The 16,337-nt window shown below is 42.9% G+C and overlaps 1 protein-coding gene across 1 annotated transcript; it reads left to right on the forward strand.

The window, feature by feature from the left end:
• The first annotated feature begins 1,708 nt into the window (after positions 1–1,708).
• On the forward strand, positions 1,709–13,325 carry LOC118694687 (protein-glutamine gamma-glutamyltransferase 6-like). Its single transcript, XM_036395871.2, is given in 13 exon segments — positions 1,709–1,901; positions 2,233–2,472; positions 2,969–3,087; positions 4,547–4,675; positions 5,855–5,900; positions 5,903–6,031; positions 7,451–7,586; positions 7,940–8,043; positions 8,822–9,064; positions 9,615–9,941; positions 10,924–11,081; positions 12,717–12,850; positions 13,172–13,325. Coding segments are annotated over 13 exon segments (2,112 nt in total).
• The last annotated feature ends 3,012 nt before the right edge of the window (positions 13,326–16,337 follow it).

The following is a 16,337-nucleotide window of genomic DNA, read 5'->3' on the forward strand; positions in this document are numbered from 1 at the left end:
AGCCACTGCCGCCTTTATCTTTCCTGCTTCTGCTCACTTCCCCTCTTCCTCTGATGGACATCTTGTCCTTGCCTGTGACATTCCATTGTGACAGTCTTTAGCAGCACTGTTAGGTCCTTTAACATCAGGGCCTCACTAATATCATGGGTTGCCATTAAATCCTCTATGCATGCCATTTTTATTTACAAATGTGCAAAATGCTCTGTTTCCTGCATCCCTGCCCAGCCCAACCCGTGGTGCTCCCTGCCCTGCAGAGCCTGGGCACTCAGGACACAAATGGACAAAGTGCAGCAAGGCAAACTGACCCCTTTTCAAACCCTGACTCCAAGTGCCCTTCAGAAACACCTTCTAAGTCACCCTTAAATTAGAGGACTTGATATTAGGAATGATGCTTTCCATAGGTCCCATTCAATTAAACACATTTAAGGCAGGAAAATGAAGTGATGATGCAAGCAACATGCTTTCCAGGCATTTCACACCATGTGACTCAAACATCAGACTCCTGCCAATGGAATTTTTGTCTCCAGGTGATAGATCTGAAGCAAGACCCTTAACTGAAAACACTCACACACGCTTATGCACACAGACTACAGGAAAGTCACTTGCTCCAGGCCTTTACTGCCTGGAGAATGCCTCAGAAATGCACATTTCTTACAAACAGCAGAAAAATGAGCACAATTGCACCTTTATCAAGCCTTCACAGAATATAACTCCGTGCTGCAAACACTGCAGAAAACTGAAATCTCACCCTATTATTATAGTAGAAGCCTACAGATTCTCTCAGACATGAGCCCCTTTCTTGGTTGAGTGAAATGATGGAAATGCTCACAGCAGCATTCTTCTGCACAGGGTTAACAGGCTCTACTCAGAGCAGGAGGTTTTCTTCACCTGAAACTCCTCTGGAATATCATACTGGGAAAGGGCACTTTCCAAACACCTATTTTCATAGGGAAATCTGCATTCTTCTGCTTTGTTCTTGTTTGTTGTTGTGGAATTTTTTAATTTTTCGAGGAAAGGGAAAGCTTGAAGCTTTTGTACTCTGAGCTTCAGTGCCCCATTTTCAACATTGGGCAACCTATCATGATACAATAGAGCAACCCATAGCACTGCCTCGAGATATGCCACTCCTCTGCTTGTAATCTTTCTCCAACAGAGTGTGAAATAACACCCAGCTTTAAGCTACAAGACTGTAAATTAATTTAGATACAAGATACATGAGAAGATAAGAAGCAAGTTCCACACTGAAGATACCAACCTCCTAGCCATCATTGTCAGGCAGTGTTTCAGAACCAGCCTTGTATTTCCTGATGAGACTTTTAATACTTCTTTCTGTAAATCTGTAAAACATTATGGGAACTAGCTATCACCACGGATAAAGGACAGGAGCATGAGGAATAGAACAGTCTCTTCAGACTTTAACAAAGTCTTATCAGAACACGAAAGATTTTGAGTTTTTATTTAAATCAAAGATGAATTCTCTGAATTTTGGATTTTGGAATGTTTTTTATCTTTCTGAAAGAACCCTACAGAAAAGGGTTCATTTTTTAGCTGTTTGGCTGACTCCCTGGTATTTTTTCAATTTTTAATAACAATGGATTTTTCTTTGTTCCTATAGCACATAATGCCAGCTATATATAAATACAATAAAATTAGTACATTAGACAATAGAAAAGGTGTGCAAGTCTGAAGGAAAATGTTTTTAATTAACATGTCTTGTGTCTTTCCAGCCCTAAAAATAGGAAAAGTCAACTGGCAATCCAAACTAAATAAAGCTGCACACCACACCTCTGATTACAGCAGCACACAACTCATCTTGAGGAGAGGGCAGCCCTTCAACATCTCTCTGAACCTCAAAACAACAGCACAATCTTGGGACAATTTCACCTTTATTGCAAGCACAGGTAATCTCCCTATGGCAGTCATCTCATATCCAGGTTATTCCAGCTCCAAAATACTTGTGCCTTACAGGTCTACACGGCCCATTCTTGAAACATTAAGGTTTGCTGTTCCACTCAGGATTCTTTGCCCTTTTAGGCTCAGGAGTTCCCATTTTAAAGTTTGACCTACTCCTTAAGGCAAGAGACAGTTAATAATTCAAAGGAAGGCAGGAGCCATCCTCATTTCCACACCAAGGCTGTATCTCTGCTCCTAAGGACATGCCTGCAGCACTGCATGTTATCTTCATAACATAATTCACCTCTACCTCCCACAAACCACCATTCCCTCTGGCAGGACCATCTCCAGAAGAATCCCAGCGGACCAAGGCCATATTTAGCCTTTCTGAGGAGGGTGCCAGCGGCTGGAGTGCAACCCAAGAGTCCAGTGAGCCTCGCTGCCTGAACCTCACCCTCCTCAGCCCAGCCGACGCCGTCATCGGGCGATACAAGCTCCAGCTCCAGGTCCTTGCTGGGAACAAGCTCTCCTCCAAAGTCCTGGGCCAGTTTGTGCTACTCTTCAATCCCTGGTGCCCAGGTATGCTCTGAACCTTCAAATAACTCATTGTCCCAGCCAGGAAACCTGGGTGTCACAGTAAAGTCTGTGCCTGGCAGTCACAGCTACAGAAAGTTGGTTTTTTGCTTAACATCAAGGATTGAGTTTTTGTCCCTTCTTCAGTGTTGAAAGGCATCAAAGACACAGACTCTTGCTTGTAGCATAAGAAATCAAAGGGAGTAAATATTCCAAATATTCATTCTAGAATTTTTTTCCTCCGTTTCTTGCATTCGTTTGTAAAACAAGTAACAAGCACCAGTAAGATACATACTGTGCTTACTGCAGGGACAGGAACACAGTCAGTTAAAGTAATTTTATGCTTATTTTACTCTCTAAATGGTTACAGAGGTGTAGCAGAGAGTCCTAAGCCTGAATGCATGGGCAGTCTCACCTGATCCCTAGAACTGCCCTCTATCTGAGATTTTCAGTTAGAGCAAAGCAATTTCCTTCCAGCCACCATGTCTCATTCTGCTTGCAGATGATGATGTCTACATGGCTAATGAAAAGGAGAGGCAGGAGTATGTCCTGAATGACAGTGGGATCATATTTCAGGGAGTGGAGAAAGATATTCAAGAAGAAGCTTGGAACTATGGACAGGTAAATAGCATCACCTCTTTCAGAACTGTCAAAATAAGAGTAGTGGGTAAATAGGGTCTTGAGGAGAAAAAAATCATTCTCTCATAGTATAAGAGTTCAATATTCCTCACTCACTTATCATTTCCCCTGTGTGGCATGTGCTCATACACAAACAAAAGAAACAAAGCATAATTTTAGTTTTCTTTTGCCTGTTACACAAAGTGGTAAAACTGTACTTGGTTTTTTTGACCCTTGTAGAGAGAAAAAAAAGCCACTGGGTATTGCAAAGCCAGTGCATGTCACTATTTATGCAATGTGTTCAGTAACGGGCAGATACAGCAGAGGTGGCCTTTGAGTCCTAGCAAAATGCATGTATTGTATTTGAATATCTGTACAGAGGCTTTGCTCCAGAGGCCCCGGTTGCCCTTGATGGGCTGCAGCTGCCATGTCCTTAATTGGGCTGCAGCTGTGACCAATGAAGCTAACTGGGATAAAAGGGGGTGGGTTAGCCACTCAGGGAGAGTCTTGGAGGAGCCCTGAACTGGAGAGAGCAGCATGCAGAAGAAGGAGTCTGTGCTGGGAAGATCTGCAGCCGTGAGAATGCACCAAGGAGGTATGGACATTAGAAATCCGATAACAACAGTAGTATAGGACTCTAGAAAAGTAGAACACAATAGGCAGAAGACCCTAAAAGACACCCCAAATGTACTCAACTGAAACTCACGTTGGAGTTTTTGAAAAGTGGTTTGGCCCTCCAAGTGTAACCACTGCAAACACAGTCAGAACTACAGCCCATCTCCAGTGCTGCAGCCATCCTGCCACTGCCCAGGCCAGCCAGGACCATCCCTGGCCACTTCATGCCCTCCAACTGCACCAGCATGTGCAGACAGCATTTCTATTGATCCTCCTGACCCCATGGCTGCTTTTGCACTGATAAATGAAACAAGGCTAGAGTTCCTTTCTGTCTCAGAGGCCAAGGGCCATCCTTGCCTGGCCACATCCATCCAGCCAAGCACTGGGGCGTTCTCTGGGCCCAAGCAGTGTCTTGGTGGCCCTAATCCACAATAATTATTTTTGTGGCTTTCTTTCAGATCAGATCACCTGATATGAGGTGGAGGCAGCCCCTGAGAGTAAAGCTTTCATAACAGGCAGGTGCCTGGAGGGGCAGGGCAGGATGTGGGAGGGTGTGACCCCTGCTGAGCCCAACCTGCAGTGATCTTGTCTGTGCCACCAGGCACACAATGTCCTTCTGAATGCCAGTGGCCATGGACCCACACTGTGCTCAGACATCTTTAAAATACTATGGGGAGTTGGCAGCTTCATGGTTATGTTTTCTTCTTGCCCCAATTTTCTTTAACAGTACAGAAAACTCTGCTATTCCCATCTTCCTCCCATGCTTGGAGAAGGAAACTAGGTGGGGAGTTTATCCTTGGATTTTCTCATGAAATCAGCCTCAATATATTGCTTGTTTTGATTCCAGTTTGAAGAGGACATCCTGGATATCTCTCTGGCTGTTCTGGACCGGAGCCTGAACCACCGTGAGGACCCAGCTCTGGATGTGTCCAAGAGGAACAGCCCTGTCTACGTGAGCAGGGTCATCAGTGCCACGGTAAAGTCATCCAGCACTTACAGCTACCAACAAAACCCCAACCCACACCGTTCAGCATGAATTCCTCAATGTTTTATAGGTGTAGCCAAGCAAAAAATAGCTACAAAACAGGTAAAATGGAGATTTATTCTTCTGCCCAAAAGTTTGCTCTCAACTGAAGGAATATTTCCAAGAACTTCTGAGGAACATCAAACGCCACATGTATTTTCCTGACAGATTTTCACTCCATTAGATCTTTTGACTAATTTGGAAAGAATTTGTCTATTCTAAAATCACTTGCTAAGTTTTTCAAACACCAAGAGAAGCACAAAATATTTTGGAAAACAAGTGCTGGTTCGGCTGCATTTAATGCCTGAATTTAGCATTCTTTACTTAAGAGATATTTGTTCAGTGAGGTTTTTACCATTTCTTGCAACAAATACTTACAACTCCTCCTCACAAACACATAAATGCACAGCTAGGCAGCTGAAAAGTTTTCTATTTTATAAATAATACCTGCCTCACCACCTCTCTTAGCAAATTCCTCCTTTATAACTGATATTTTTCAGCCTTGTGTACAGCACTCACTTTAGGCATTCTCAGTTTCAACATAAAGTAAAGAACTCAGATGTACAAAATTACTATAACTACAAATAATTAAGGAAAAAATATTAAAAATAACTTGCTGCATCCTGTACCACCACACTTGATACTTAAACAAGGCTCTACAATGGAAGTGTACAAATATATGCAACCACATCTAACAAGTCTGGGCAAGCTGTAAGTACTATCTGCACATTTGCAACAAATGCACATTCAGAGAAAAGATGGATTTCTCAAGGCTTCCATAAATCACTTGAGAATGTGAAGCAGCATGAATGCACAGTCTAGCAGAGTAATGACATACAAGGAGGTGAGACCAATAGATGAAACAGAGAAAATGTAAACAGGTGACAGTCAGTACATTTGGGACCACTTGTGTTGAAAACAAGGCAGTTTTGAATCACCAGATTCTACAATCTGGTCTGGGTTTGGTCCAGTGGTGGCCTTTGAGCAGACAAAATTCTATCTAAAATTCAAATACTCTGTCCCACCACCCAGTCAACAAGAGCAGTGCTACCCACACAGGGTCACCTCTACTATTTCCCTCTCTCTTTTCCTGTAAATACTTGAATTCTCTCACGAGGAGGACTCTTTCAGGTTAACAGCAACGATGAGAAGGGAGTGGTGGAAGGGAAGTGGAGCGGAGGTTCCGCTCAGGGACGAACCCCCTGCGCTGGAGCGGCAGCGTGAGCATCCTGCGCCGCTGGCACCGCGCCCGCTACCGCCCCGTCCGCTACGGCCAGTGCTGGGTCTTTGCAGGAGTCACCTGCACAGGTACGCTGGCACAGCTGGGAGTGACGCCACAGAGGCGGCTGCTCGGGTTTTCTGTGCTTGAAACGGCTCCCGAGGTATTAAAAAGGTTTTTTTTCCCAGCCCCGCAACCGAAGAAGTTGAGATTCCTCGGCTCTGCTTTTCAAGGTTGTTCGTTTTCTCTTATCTATTACATTCTTTCTCTGACCTGCTGAGGTCTGTTGGCAGGTTGGTTTGTGGCACACTGACCGCCCTTGGGGTGGTGTTGGTTTTTTATACTAAGAACTATGTGTACTTTATTTACAAGAATTTTCCAATACCTATCACCTACATTAGACAGTTTGTCTCTACTCTAAACCAATCCAGAAGTGCCACCATCACAGCAGAAGATGGAGGACAAGAAGAAGAAGGAGGACAGGACATGCCCAGATTTCTCCTTGCCTCTTGAACCCCCATTCTAAATCCCCAAAATTCTACTTTTTCACCCTGTGACAAATTAACTATCATTCTACTCAAACTCTTGTGGTTTGTAAATCCTCACACAAAGTTGGTATATTTTTTCCATGGGCTAAAATCAAAGGCACAGGTGTTTTTGACTCTGTGCCAGGGTCTTCAGTCATCCAGGGCAGTGTGAGGAATGTCCTGGGTTCCAACAGCAGCTCACTACGAGTTCTGCAGGCTGAACTTTGTGACAATTCTGTTCAAGCTGTTTCAGCTCTGGCAGGGAGAGTGAGGAAACTCTGCTCTCCATGTGTGAAGAGTTAATCCTTCAGTTTACAGGTTGTAATAATGCATGCCAGCTTTGTGGGTAAACACAAAACTTTGTGAGTAAGCAAAAACCAAAAGGGTTTTCCAGGCTGGGCTGGTGAAAAGAGCAAGGTTTCCTGTTTCAAAGCTAGGATTCAAAGAAAACCAGTACTCTTTTAAGTCCATTTTCTCACACTACCAGTTTTCTACTGCTGTATCTTATCTGCTGGTGACACAAGAGTAAGTCACAATTCTGAGGACCTGTAAAGGGAGCTGCAAGTCAGGAAAATCATTTCATCCTAGCAGTGTCCAGTCAGAGCTGCTCTGAGACACAAGAATCTCTCTGGGGAAAATACAAAGGAAAATTGAGAGGTGTATCTCCAAAAGTGGAAAAAGAAACAAGGAACAAACGGAGGGAAAATGGGAGAGAGAACAGGATAAAGAATCAAAGATTAAAATAAATGGGTGAACCAAACTCTTATTAAAAAGGACATGACAGCTAAGAATGTCATGTCAGTCAAAGTGTCTTTTAAGCAATTTTGCACAATGAGTGTGGCTTGCATCATAGCTGGAGGGAAATTTTTGAGGGCTTGTTTCACCACTGAAAACATACACTAAACTGTGTGACCAAGAAAAAAACTTTCTATATGTCTGCAAAATAGGCTTACAGAGCTTTTATGGTATTCTATATTGCAGTACTGAGATGCTTGGGAATACCTACTCGTGTTATTACAAACTTCAACTCTGCCCATGACAAGAACCTAAATCTGAGTATTGATAAGTACATTGATGTGTCTGGAAACAACCTGCACTTGAGTGAAGACAGTGTGTGGTAAATATACATATTTCTTTAATATTTCTTCCATTCTATTCCCCACTAATTAAAATACCTAGAATCATGCTCCTAGTGATATAAAACTCCACTCCAGACCTTTGGCTTTTTGTTCAGGAATGTCCAATATTGAATTATTGACTCTGAAATGAAGTATTTTCCTTTTAATATTTCTTTTTCATAACATCCCAACATTTCTCAGAGGTATAACACAAAAAGCTGGCAAAAAGGGGAAGGAGCTACTAATGTAAGGAGTACAGCAGCTGCTCTCTCCACAAAGTTTTCATTCACTCAATTAGGATTATTTCTTGCATTGTACAAATCTGATATTCTGCATTCTACCTCCCTTGCAGGAATTTCCATGTCTGGAATGAAAGCTGGTTTGTTAGAAGAGACCTCGGCTCTTTTTATGACGGATGGCAGGTTCTGGATGCAACACCCCAGGAAAGAAGCAAAGGTAACACTGTTGTGAATATAAAAACCTGTAGATAATGTTACTCCTAAAGATTACCAGGAGTAAAAAATTGAAATTTGAAATTACCAAAAGGTTCAGGACAATTCTCTTCTATATATTCCCTGTAGATGGAGCATTAATTTGGGTGCACAAGAAAAGCAATACCCACATTAATCTCCAGTAAGGAGCTTTTCTGTCAGCCTCTGGATTGCTGACCAGCATAACAATTTTCTTTTTCATTTCAATTCTCTGCCTCCACAAAAGCCAGCACATCTTAAGTTCACTTATCTCACCCTGGCTTGTCTTAGCTGCTCACATCACACAATCCCATTCCTCACTACCAGGTTTAACAAATTCAGTTTCCTGCCTCTTCTCAATGCACACCCAGCACTATTGATTCCCATCTCTTAAGTCTGACTGTACTTCTGACTCCTCTCCTTTCACCCGACAGCTTTGCATGCAGCCTTTGGTGGGTGAGACCATTTCTCATGGCACCCATCACCAGAAGCTGCAGCTCTCCCCACCAGCCTCCTCTGCAGCCCCACCTTTTGATACAAAGTGCACCTGGAATCTCTGGGGACGCTGTTACCACATCACACAGACATTAAAACAGTGTACTTGACCCAAATGTGTCTTTGGAGTGGCTGCCTCTCCCTCCTGCTGTCAGCATGAGGATTCAGGTTGTTTTACTTCTCCCAAATGTGTCTTTGGAGTGGCTGCCTCTCCCTCCTGCTGTCAGCACGAGGATTTACATTGTTCAACTTCTCCCTCTGTAATACAGGCATCTATCAATGTGGTCCTGCCTCCACCAGAGCCATTAAGGAAGGGGATGTGGACCTGGATTATGACAGCCCATTTGTGTTTGCAGCAGTGAATGCTGACTGTGTTACTTGGATTCGCTACAGCAAGAAAAGAAAAGAGAGAATTTATTCTGATACCAGGAAGATTGGGAAATTTATCAGCACCAAAGCAGTGGGCACTAATGCCCGTGTGGATGTCACTGCTAATTACAAATATCCAGAAGGTAAATTCTTTATTACAATAGTTTTGCCACTGATGATCAGATGTGAAAAGAATTAAGGCCTTTGTTGGACTGAGTACTGACTAAATTTCTTTACTTCTAGAGCCAAGGAATTGTGAGTTTTCAAGGCCTTAGGGCTCCTTACCTGCTAATATTGATTCAATTGAAACAATAGCCATTCTGGAGAGCTGTCTGGGGAGAATTTCTGCAAAAGGGTTTTTTCATCCTTCTCAGTTTCAGAGGAGGTGGCAACTGCTCCACCTTACGCAGAACTGAGCTCTCCCAGAATTACCTTTCTACTGCCCACAGCTTCTAAGGCGTGCCCATGAACAGCCACCTGCAGCTGGTGGGCAGGTTTTACTTTCCAGCCTTCATGGCCACGTACATTCATTTGTTTTTGTGCCAAAATTCACATGAGGGTCAGACCTCACTTTCTCCTCTTGAGTGTCTTTGCCCTTCTCAGCTTCCCTAAATGTCTGAGATCAGCCATGGCACAATTGCACCACACCCTGTACGTGCACAAGATCTCTGACCGTGGTACCTTTCAATGCAGGATCCGTGAAAGAAAGGCAGGTGTACAAGAAAGCACTGAAGCTGCTGGGTGTGAAAAGACCTGGGAAAAGAAGCAAAATTCCAAGGTCCAGAAGAGGATTTTCAAGGGCACAGCCTGCACAAACCCCCAGCATCTCAGGGAAGCTGCTCCTTGATGCATCTCCTGTGGTTGGCCAGGACATCCTCCTTACCTTGACACTCAAAAACTTGATCTCAGATTTTAAGACCATAAAGGTTAAACTGAAGGCTTCAGCCATCCTCTACACCAGAAAACCCAAGGCAGAGATTTTGCAGCTGCATAGGTCTGTTAAACTTGGATCTGAAGAAGGTAATTTTGATTTTATTACAGCTTTTATTACTGGACAAGATATAGTTTTGGGTTATGGTCAGATCACATGAAAATAAAGAATGGCTTATGAAGTGTATGACCTGCAAACAGTTGTAGGTCAAGGCTATTCAGGGGAAAAGAAAGACACATATTTTCCCTGTCTTAAGCATTTGGTTCCAGGCACTGACATAAAGGAGACTGAGCAGGGTGACCTTTTCTCTGACCCAGCACAGCCACTGTTGGTGCTACATGATGACCTTTTTTGCTAAGAGAGAACAATTAAGAGACATAGACTGGAGAATAGTGAGATGCTGGCTCCCCCAAGCAAAGCAAAAAGACAGATTAAAGGGGGGAAAACAAGCCTACAACTTTCACAGCATCACAACAGAAAGCACCAACTGCAGGAAGAGCTGTGCCACTTGCAGAGAGGGGTCTCTGTCCTGCTTTTAGAGGGACAGTGCTGAAAAATGAGAGGCAGCACAGATGGACAGAGCTACCCTCTCAAGCTAATACATAACACGTTAGAACTCATTCCAGAGTTCCAACAGGATTCTTTTTCTCACTATACTGAGTTCCATTGCCTTCCTCACTGGCACAGCAACTCTGACTGAGCAAGGCAGAGGCTGAACAGCTGCATCTGCAAGGGCACTTCAACCAAGCCACCTTCTGACCTCTGCCCTCTTTGCAAGGAAGGAGCAATAAACCCCAGCTTCAGAGTAATGAAAAAAACACCAGCAGGTATTGCCACATCCATCCATCCTCAGGTCTGCCCAGGTACCAAACTGTACCTGATCATTTAGTGCTTTATGTCAATGTAAGTAGAAGTCACCCATGAGCATCATTCCTGTCTCTTGGTGTCAACACTCACAAATGTGCAGCCCCAGGGTGATAAGAGAATTACTCCTTAAAACACAGGTATCTTACAGATAGCTGATACTCAGAAAAAGAAAAGAGGGAAATTTTGTTTCTGTTTCCATTACAGTGAAAGAGATTTCTTTCAAGATCTCCTACTCCCAGTACAAAAACTCTCTGAGGGATGACAGGAAGATCCTGGTGACTGCTGTGTGCCAGATGAAACGGGGAGCCTCACTTCTAGTTGAGAAGGATATTGTGCTCCAGGATCCTTTTCTCACCATCAAGGTAAAATCTAATCCCCTCTGTGACCCTTGAGAGAGGTTCTGAGAAGCAGCAACTGGAATTCTTACTCCATCTATTCCTCATGGGAAGGAGTATGGGAAGTGAAATCATGCCTGATCTTGGATCTTGTTGCTGTAGTAATAGGCCATATGATACAAATGAAAGTAAATACACTAAAAAAAAGAAAAATATTTCCATGGCATAGCTGTGCTGGGATATTCTTGCCAGTGTTTTTTAATGTGGCACTGATGAAATTCTCAGTGTTACAACAGTTACAAGGTAAGTCTACCTAAGGATGGACAGGCAGAATGCAGAGAAAGAAATCTCATCCATATTTACACCTCCCCTTCTGTTAGAAAAGTCTGATCAGTATCTTCCAGTTTATTTAGGAAGATTTTTTACCAAAGACACCTTCACTGACCAGCTGATAACACCTGGGGCTGTGAGTCTCTCTATTACCAATATTCAAAGAAAGTTCTTTAACTGTATCATGGTAAATGTCACTTTTCACCTTCTGCAACACTTCCCAAGTGATTAATTAGAACTGGAGGCTTTCTCTTTTTTCCACTTTTAACTGACTTTTGACAAATGCAGTACAATGAATAAAAAGCAGTTCTTAGCCTACAGGAAAGATCCTGCACTGTGTTTGCCCAGGGACAGTCCTGGCTTTGCAAGGCCCATCACATCCACATAAACGAGCTGAACTGGTTTTGGACAGCAGCTTTAAATGCTGCATAACTCATGGGATCAAATGTTATCTGCTCATCTTACTGTAAATAATACAGAGGGAATATGGTAATGTGCAGAGCCCTTCAGGGCCTCCAGACTGGATTAGTTGTCCCAAGCCACTGTCAGTAGCATACAAGAAAAGCAAGGTCACACACAGGAGTAAAAAGTGTGTTTTTTTGCAGGTCTGGCAATATCTAAATACCAAGTTCTAGTGAGACTTTTTACAAAGTCTCTGTGCTGTGTCATGCAAATAACAAAGCAAATTTATGTAGGGCAGGCACCTGGATTAAATTACTTCAATTCAGTGATTAAGTGTTAGGAAGCATTTATGTTTCTGTTGATTGAAACTTCCCTATAAACTTCCCTATAAAGTAATAAAGAAATGCAATTGGTACCTCTCAGTGATGTTACCTAATATTACATTATTTACAAATATATACCAATTCCACATTATCTCAGCCAAAATAAGGTAATGAATATGCTTACTTGCTAATTTCTTTTTTGCATTCTTTTCCCTGAGACACCACAATTCACCTCTGTCTCACACCTCTCATGTTCTCCAATCCCAAACCTTTCATTTAGCCTAGTTAAAGCTAATTTAAGGTGCCTCCAGTAGTTAACCATGTATGCTAATACTTGTGTTCTCACTCTGATGAGTATCATGTTATACATGAAACCATGCACTGACCTAGTTAAAAAAGGGACTAAATGGTAGATTCTACAGCAGTTTGCTGATGCTCAGCCACACTCACTCAAGGCTGAAATCTGTTGCCCAAAACTATGCACATGAGCTAATGCCTGGCTCCTTCCTGCCCAGGTGATCCTGAGGAGAAGTGGTTTGCAAAGGGAATGAAAGGAGAAAAGCATTAGGAAGATAAGAGACTGGTGCAGAATGTTTTCTCTCTGTAGGTCCTTGGTCCAGCTATGGTGCACAGGCCTGTCAGTGTGGAGGTCACATTTACCAACCCTCTGTCTGAGGAGGTGACAGACTGTGTCCTGAGAGCTGAGGGCAGTGGCCTGCTCAAAGAGCAGCTCCGAATCTGGTACGTAAACGCTTCTGGATGGTCATTGTTCACTCTGCTGGGAAATCTGGAGAAAATCTGGGAAATCTGGAGTACCAGTGGGGTTTTTAAAAAGATTCTGTCAACCTCATAAATCATTTGCACCAGCCTTGGACAAACTGCCACCATGTCAGTACTCTCCATACAGCAGATGGAGTTTTTGCACCGCTTTTGCCGATATTTGAATTACAGAATGCTCAGGGAGTGGAGAGATGGCATACAGCCTTATATTTGGGTGCTCAGAAGAATACATGGCAAGAATTTTTCAGCTGCTTTAACTTACAAAGGCATTCTCTCGTTTAGTGTGGAAAGAATGGCCCCCATGGAGACTTCAACAGTGGAGTTTGAAATCATTCCCTACAGGAGCGGCACCAGGCAGCTTCAGGTGGACTTGGTTTGCACCCACTTTTCAGACATTAAGGGATTTATGATGCTTCACGTGGCTCCTACTCAGTGATATAACCTGCACAGCAGTTCAGTTTTGCCTGTTTATGAGGCTGGTGCAGTGTTCATGCATTCTTATGACTGGAAGCACAGAAATGCAGATTACTCAGCCAAAATAAAGTGATGCAATGTGAACGGAAACGAATAAAAAGGTACCAGGGACTATACTGTAAAGACAGTGTCACCTTTCTCATTCTCTAGCCTGTTTTATGGGCCTTCACACATACAATTACTAGTGGGAACCATTATATAATTAAACTTGAAGGAGAAGATCAAGTGTGATGGTTTGCAGCATTACAGCCTGTAGCAATAATAGCAGCTGGATTTCCAAGGAACATCATTTAAAATCACTGGTTTTATAAGCTTCATAGAATGCAATTTAATTATCACAGAATAATAAAATGGTCTGAGTTGGAAGGAGTCTTAGAGCTCATCTTGTTCCAGCTGCCTGCCATGGGCAGGGACACCTTCCACTATCCCAGACTGCTCAGAGCCCATCCAACCTGGCCTTGGACACTTCCAGGGATGGAGCAGCCACAGCTTCTCTGGGCACCCTGTGCCAGGGCCTCAGCACCCTCTCAGGGAAGGATTTCTTCCTAATATCCAATCTAAACCTGCCCTTCTCCAGCTTAAGGCCAGTCCCTTGTGTCCAATCTCCCTATACCCTTGTGAAGTCCCTCTCCAGCCTCCTTGTGAGTCCCTTTTAGGCACTGGAAGGAACTACAAGGTGTCCCTGAAACCTTCACTTCTCCAGGCTTACGTCCACTAAATATGTTTTATTCAGTACTAGCCAAAGTACTATCCAAGCAGCTGACATAATTAAATTCTAGAATTAAATTTATCATTTAATCTTATTGAGAGAAGGAAAATACAGCAATAAGATATGGCAGTGATACAACAGAACTCTCTTCTTATGGCTGGAAAAATGAGAAAATAGAAAAGTAGAAAAAGAAGGACATCAGAAAGGTGTACAAAAATTCACAATTAACAGTCACTCTTCCTCATCCCACAAAGCTGCTTAAAGCAGATCATCATTCATGAGGGAGGCATTGTGCCACCCATATCTAAATCCCTAATGTGTCCATTCACTCCTTGCAAAGTTAACAAACCAATCTAGCAAAGCTCTGAATGTTCCTAAGAGACAATTTGACTTTTTCCTCCTGTCAGTCAGTACTGCCCAGCAATGAAGGACCAGCCTCCCCCATGCACACAAACTGACCCTGGGACACAGATTAAACTGAGAACTCATTTAAATATTTCTTTAATTTAAAGCCAACAAAATCTTCAAAACATGCAAAGTCCTATTTTATTACGTCAATTACAATATTTTGTCACCCACACATAAACTTACAGTGGATGTGGAAGCTTGGTAAAACTAGTCAGCCCAGAGAGACTGGAATGAAGGTTGAAAAGGACACACACACATACACACAGGAATTCAGATTTCTCCAGGCCAGGGAGAGGGGAATTGGTAGCTTTGCACCTATCAATTAAGTCTTGCAGGATCTTGGAGAGTCAGGGTAGACAATCCTCCACTAGCCTCAGAAAAGCCCTTGAGGTAGTGATGGTATTTCAGAAAATCTCATTAAATCTTACAAGAATGCAGACTGATATTATATTTTACGCACAGTACAGCCAAAACATTCAAATTCCTTCAGTATTCCTTCTTAAACACAATCCAGGCAATTATTTCAGACCGTGTTTGTCACAGGAGCTTGGGATGACCTCATCCTAATTAAGCACCTGTAAAGGAAGGCTGCAGTTCAAAGGGAAGCCAGGCTGCAGAGCCTGAGCCAAGTTCCAGGCTTCGCAACACTCGCTGGGTTTGCACAGTGTCAGCATTTTCGTCTGCCCTCAGCAACCACACCCAGCTCAGTTTGGGTGTGAAAATGCAGATCCGGCCAGTGCCATGCAGGAGAAACACATTCCTCCTGCATGAGACATCAGACAACTGGTCAATTATGCTAATGATTATTACAGAGAAAAACATGTAAGTGCCCGAGGAAGGATTTAAATTGCTTTTGTTAAACCTGCAATCTTTACACAGCCCTTGGTCAGAAGTCAGTGGGAGTCGGGGGAGTGCAATGGCTAATTGTCAGTATTTTTCTTTATAAGTATGCAGTTTAAATAAGAGCATGCCCAAGAGGCTGACCCAGCCAGCCCTCATTCCAGTCTGACCACTCCAAAAAAAATCCAAGGAGCACTCACCGATATGACACCTTCATAACCATGAATTGGTCTTGAAGCACACTGAAATCAGCCTCCAGGGTAGTGAATGTTTCTCCCCATCATTCTGTTCTTCTAAGTTTCTAGATTCAAATTAAAAAATAAAAAATCAGCCAGAAATAGCTGAAGTTTCTGGTTTGAAATCACATTGTCCTGCCACCAAAGCCTCACTGCTTTACCTCTTGGTCTGTCCCTCTCCTGTACTACATGTGGAGGGCACTGAAAAAGATAAAACCAAAGGCACAGTGTAACTGTTTCTGGTTGCTCTAAAGCAACAAAAAATTCCCCTCAAAATAAAAATTCCTATCTAATTCATGGATATGCCACATCAAAGCTGGAAATGTAGACACAATAAAAGGGTGTATATAATTGTTGATCACTATATTCAGAGAGAGATCCAATTATTAAAGATGCTCACTCAGGAAAGAGTTTAAGCTTCTATTTTTAAAGGTAATAAAGTTTTTATGGATTTATGTTTGGACCTGTAAAACAAGTATTCCTACACAGCATAAGATAATAAAGTAATACCCAGGCAGGATGGACACTTTCAAGGATCTTTTGGATTACTTTTCCTCGAGATTTCTAGGAGCACGTCAGGGATGCAGTGGATAGAGAAGTGACAAAACCAACTGAGTTAACAAAGGCAAGTGCTGGATTCTGCACCTGGGATGGGGCAGCCCTGGATGTAGGGACAGCCTGGGGACAGGGGTCATTCTCACCAGATGGAATGCCAGTACAAACACTTCAGTACTACGTGCAGAAGTCTCTTTTGGGTGTTAACCTTCTCCGTGGGCTTTTT

The sequence above is a fragment of the Molothrus ater genome, chromosome 17, assembly GCF_012460135.2.
Source record: "Molothrus ater isolate BHLD 08-10-18 breed brown headed cowbird chromosome 17, BPBGC_Mater_1.1, whole genome shotgun sequence".
Taxonomy (NCBI): domain Eukaryota; kingdom Metazoa; phylum Chordata; class Aves; order Passeriformes; family Icteridae; genus Molothrus; species Molothrus ater.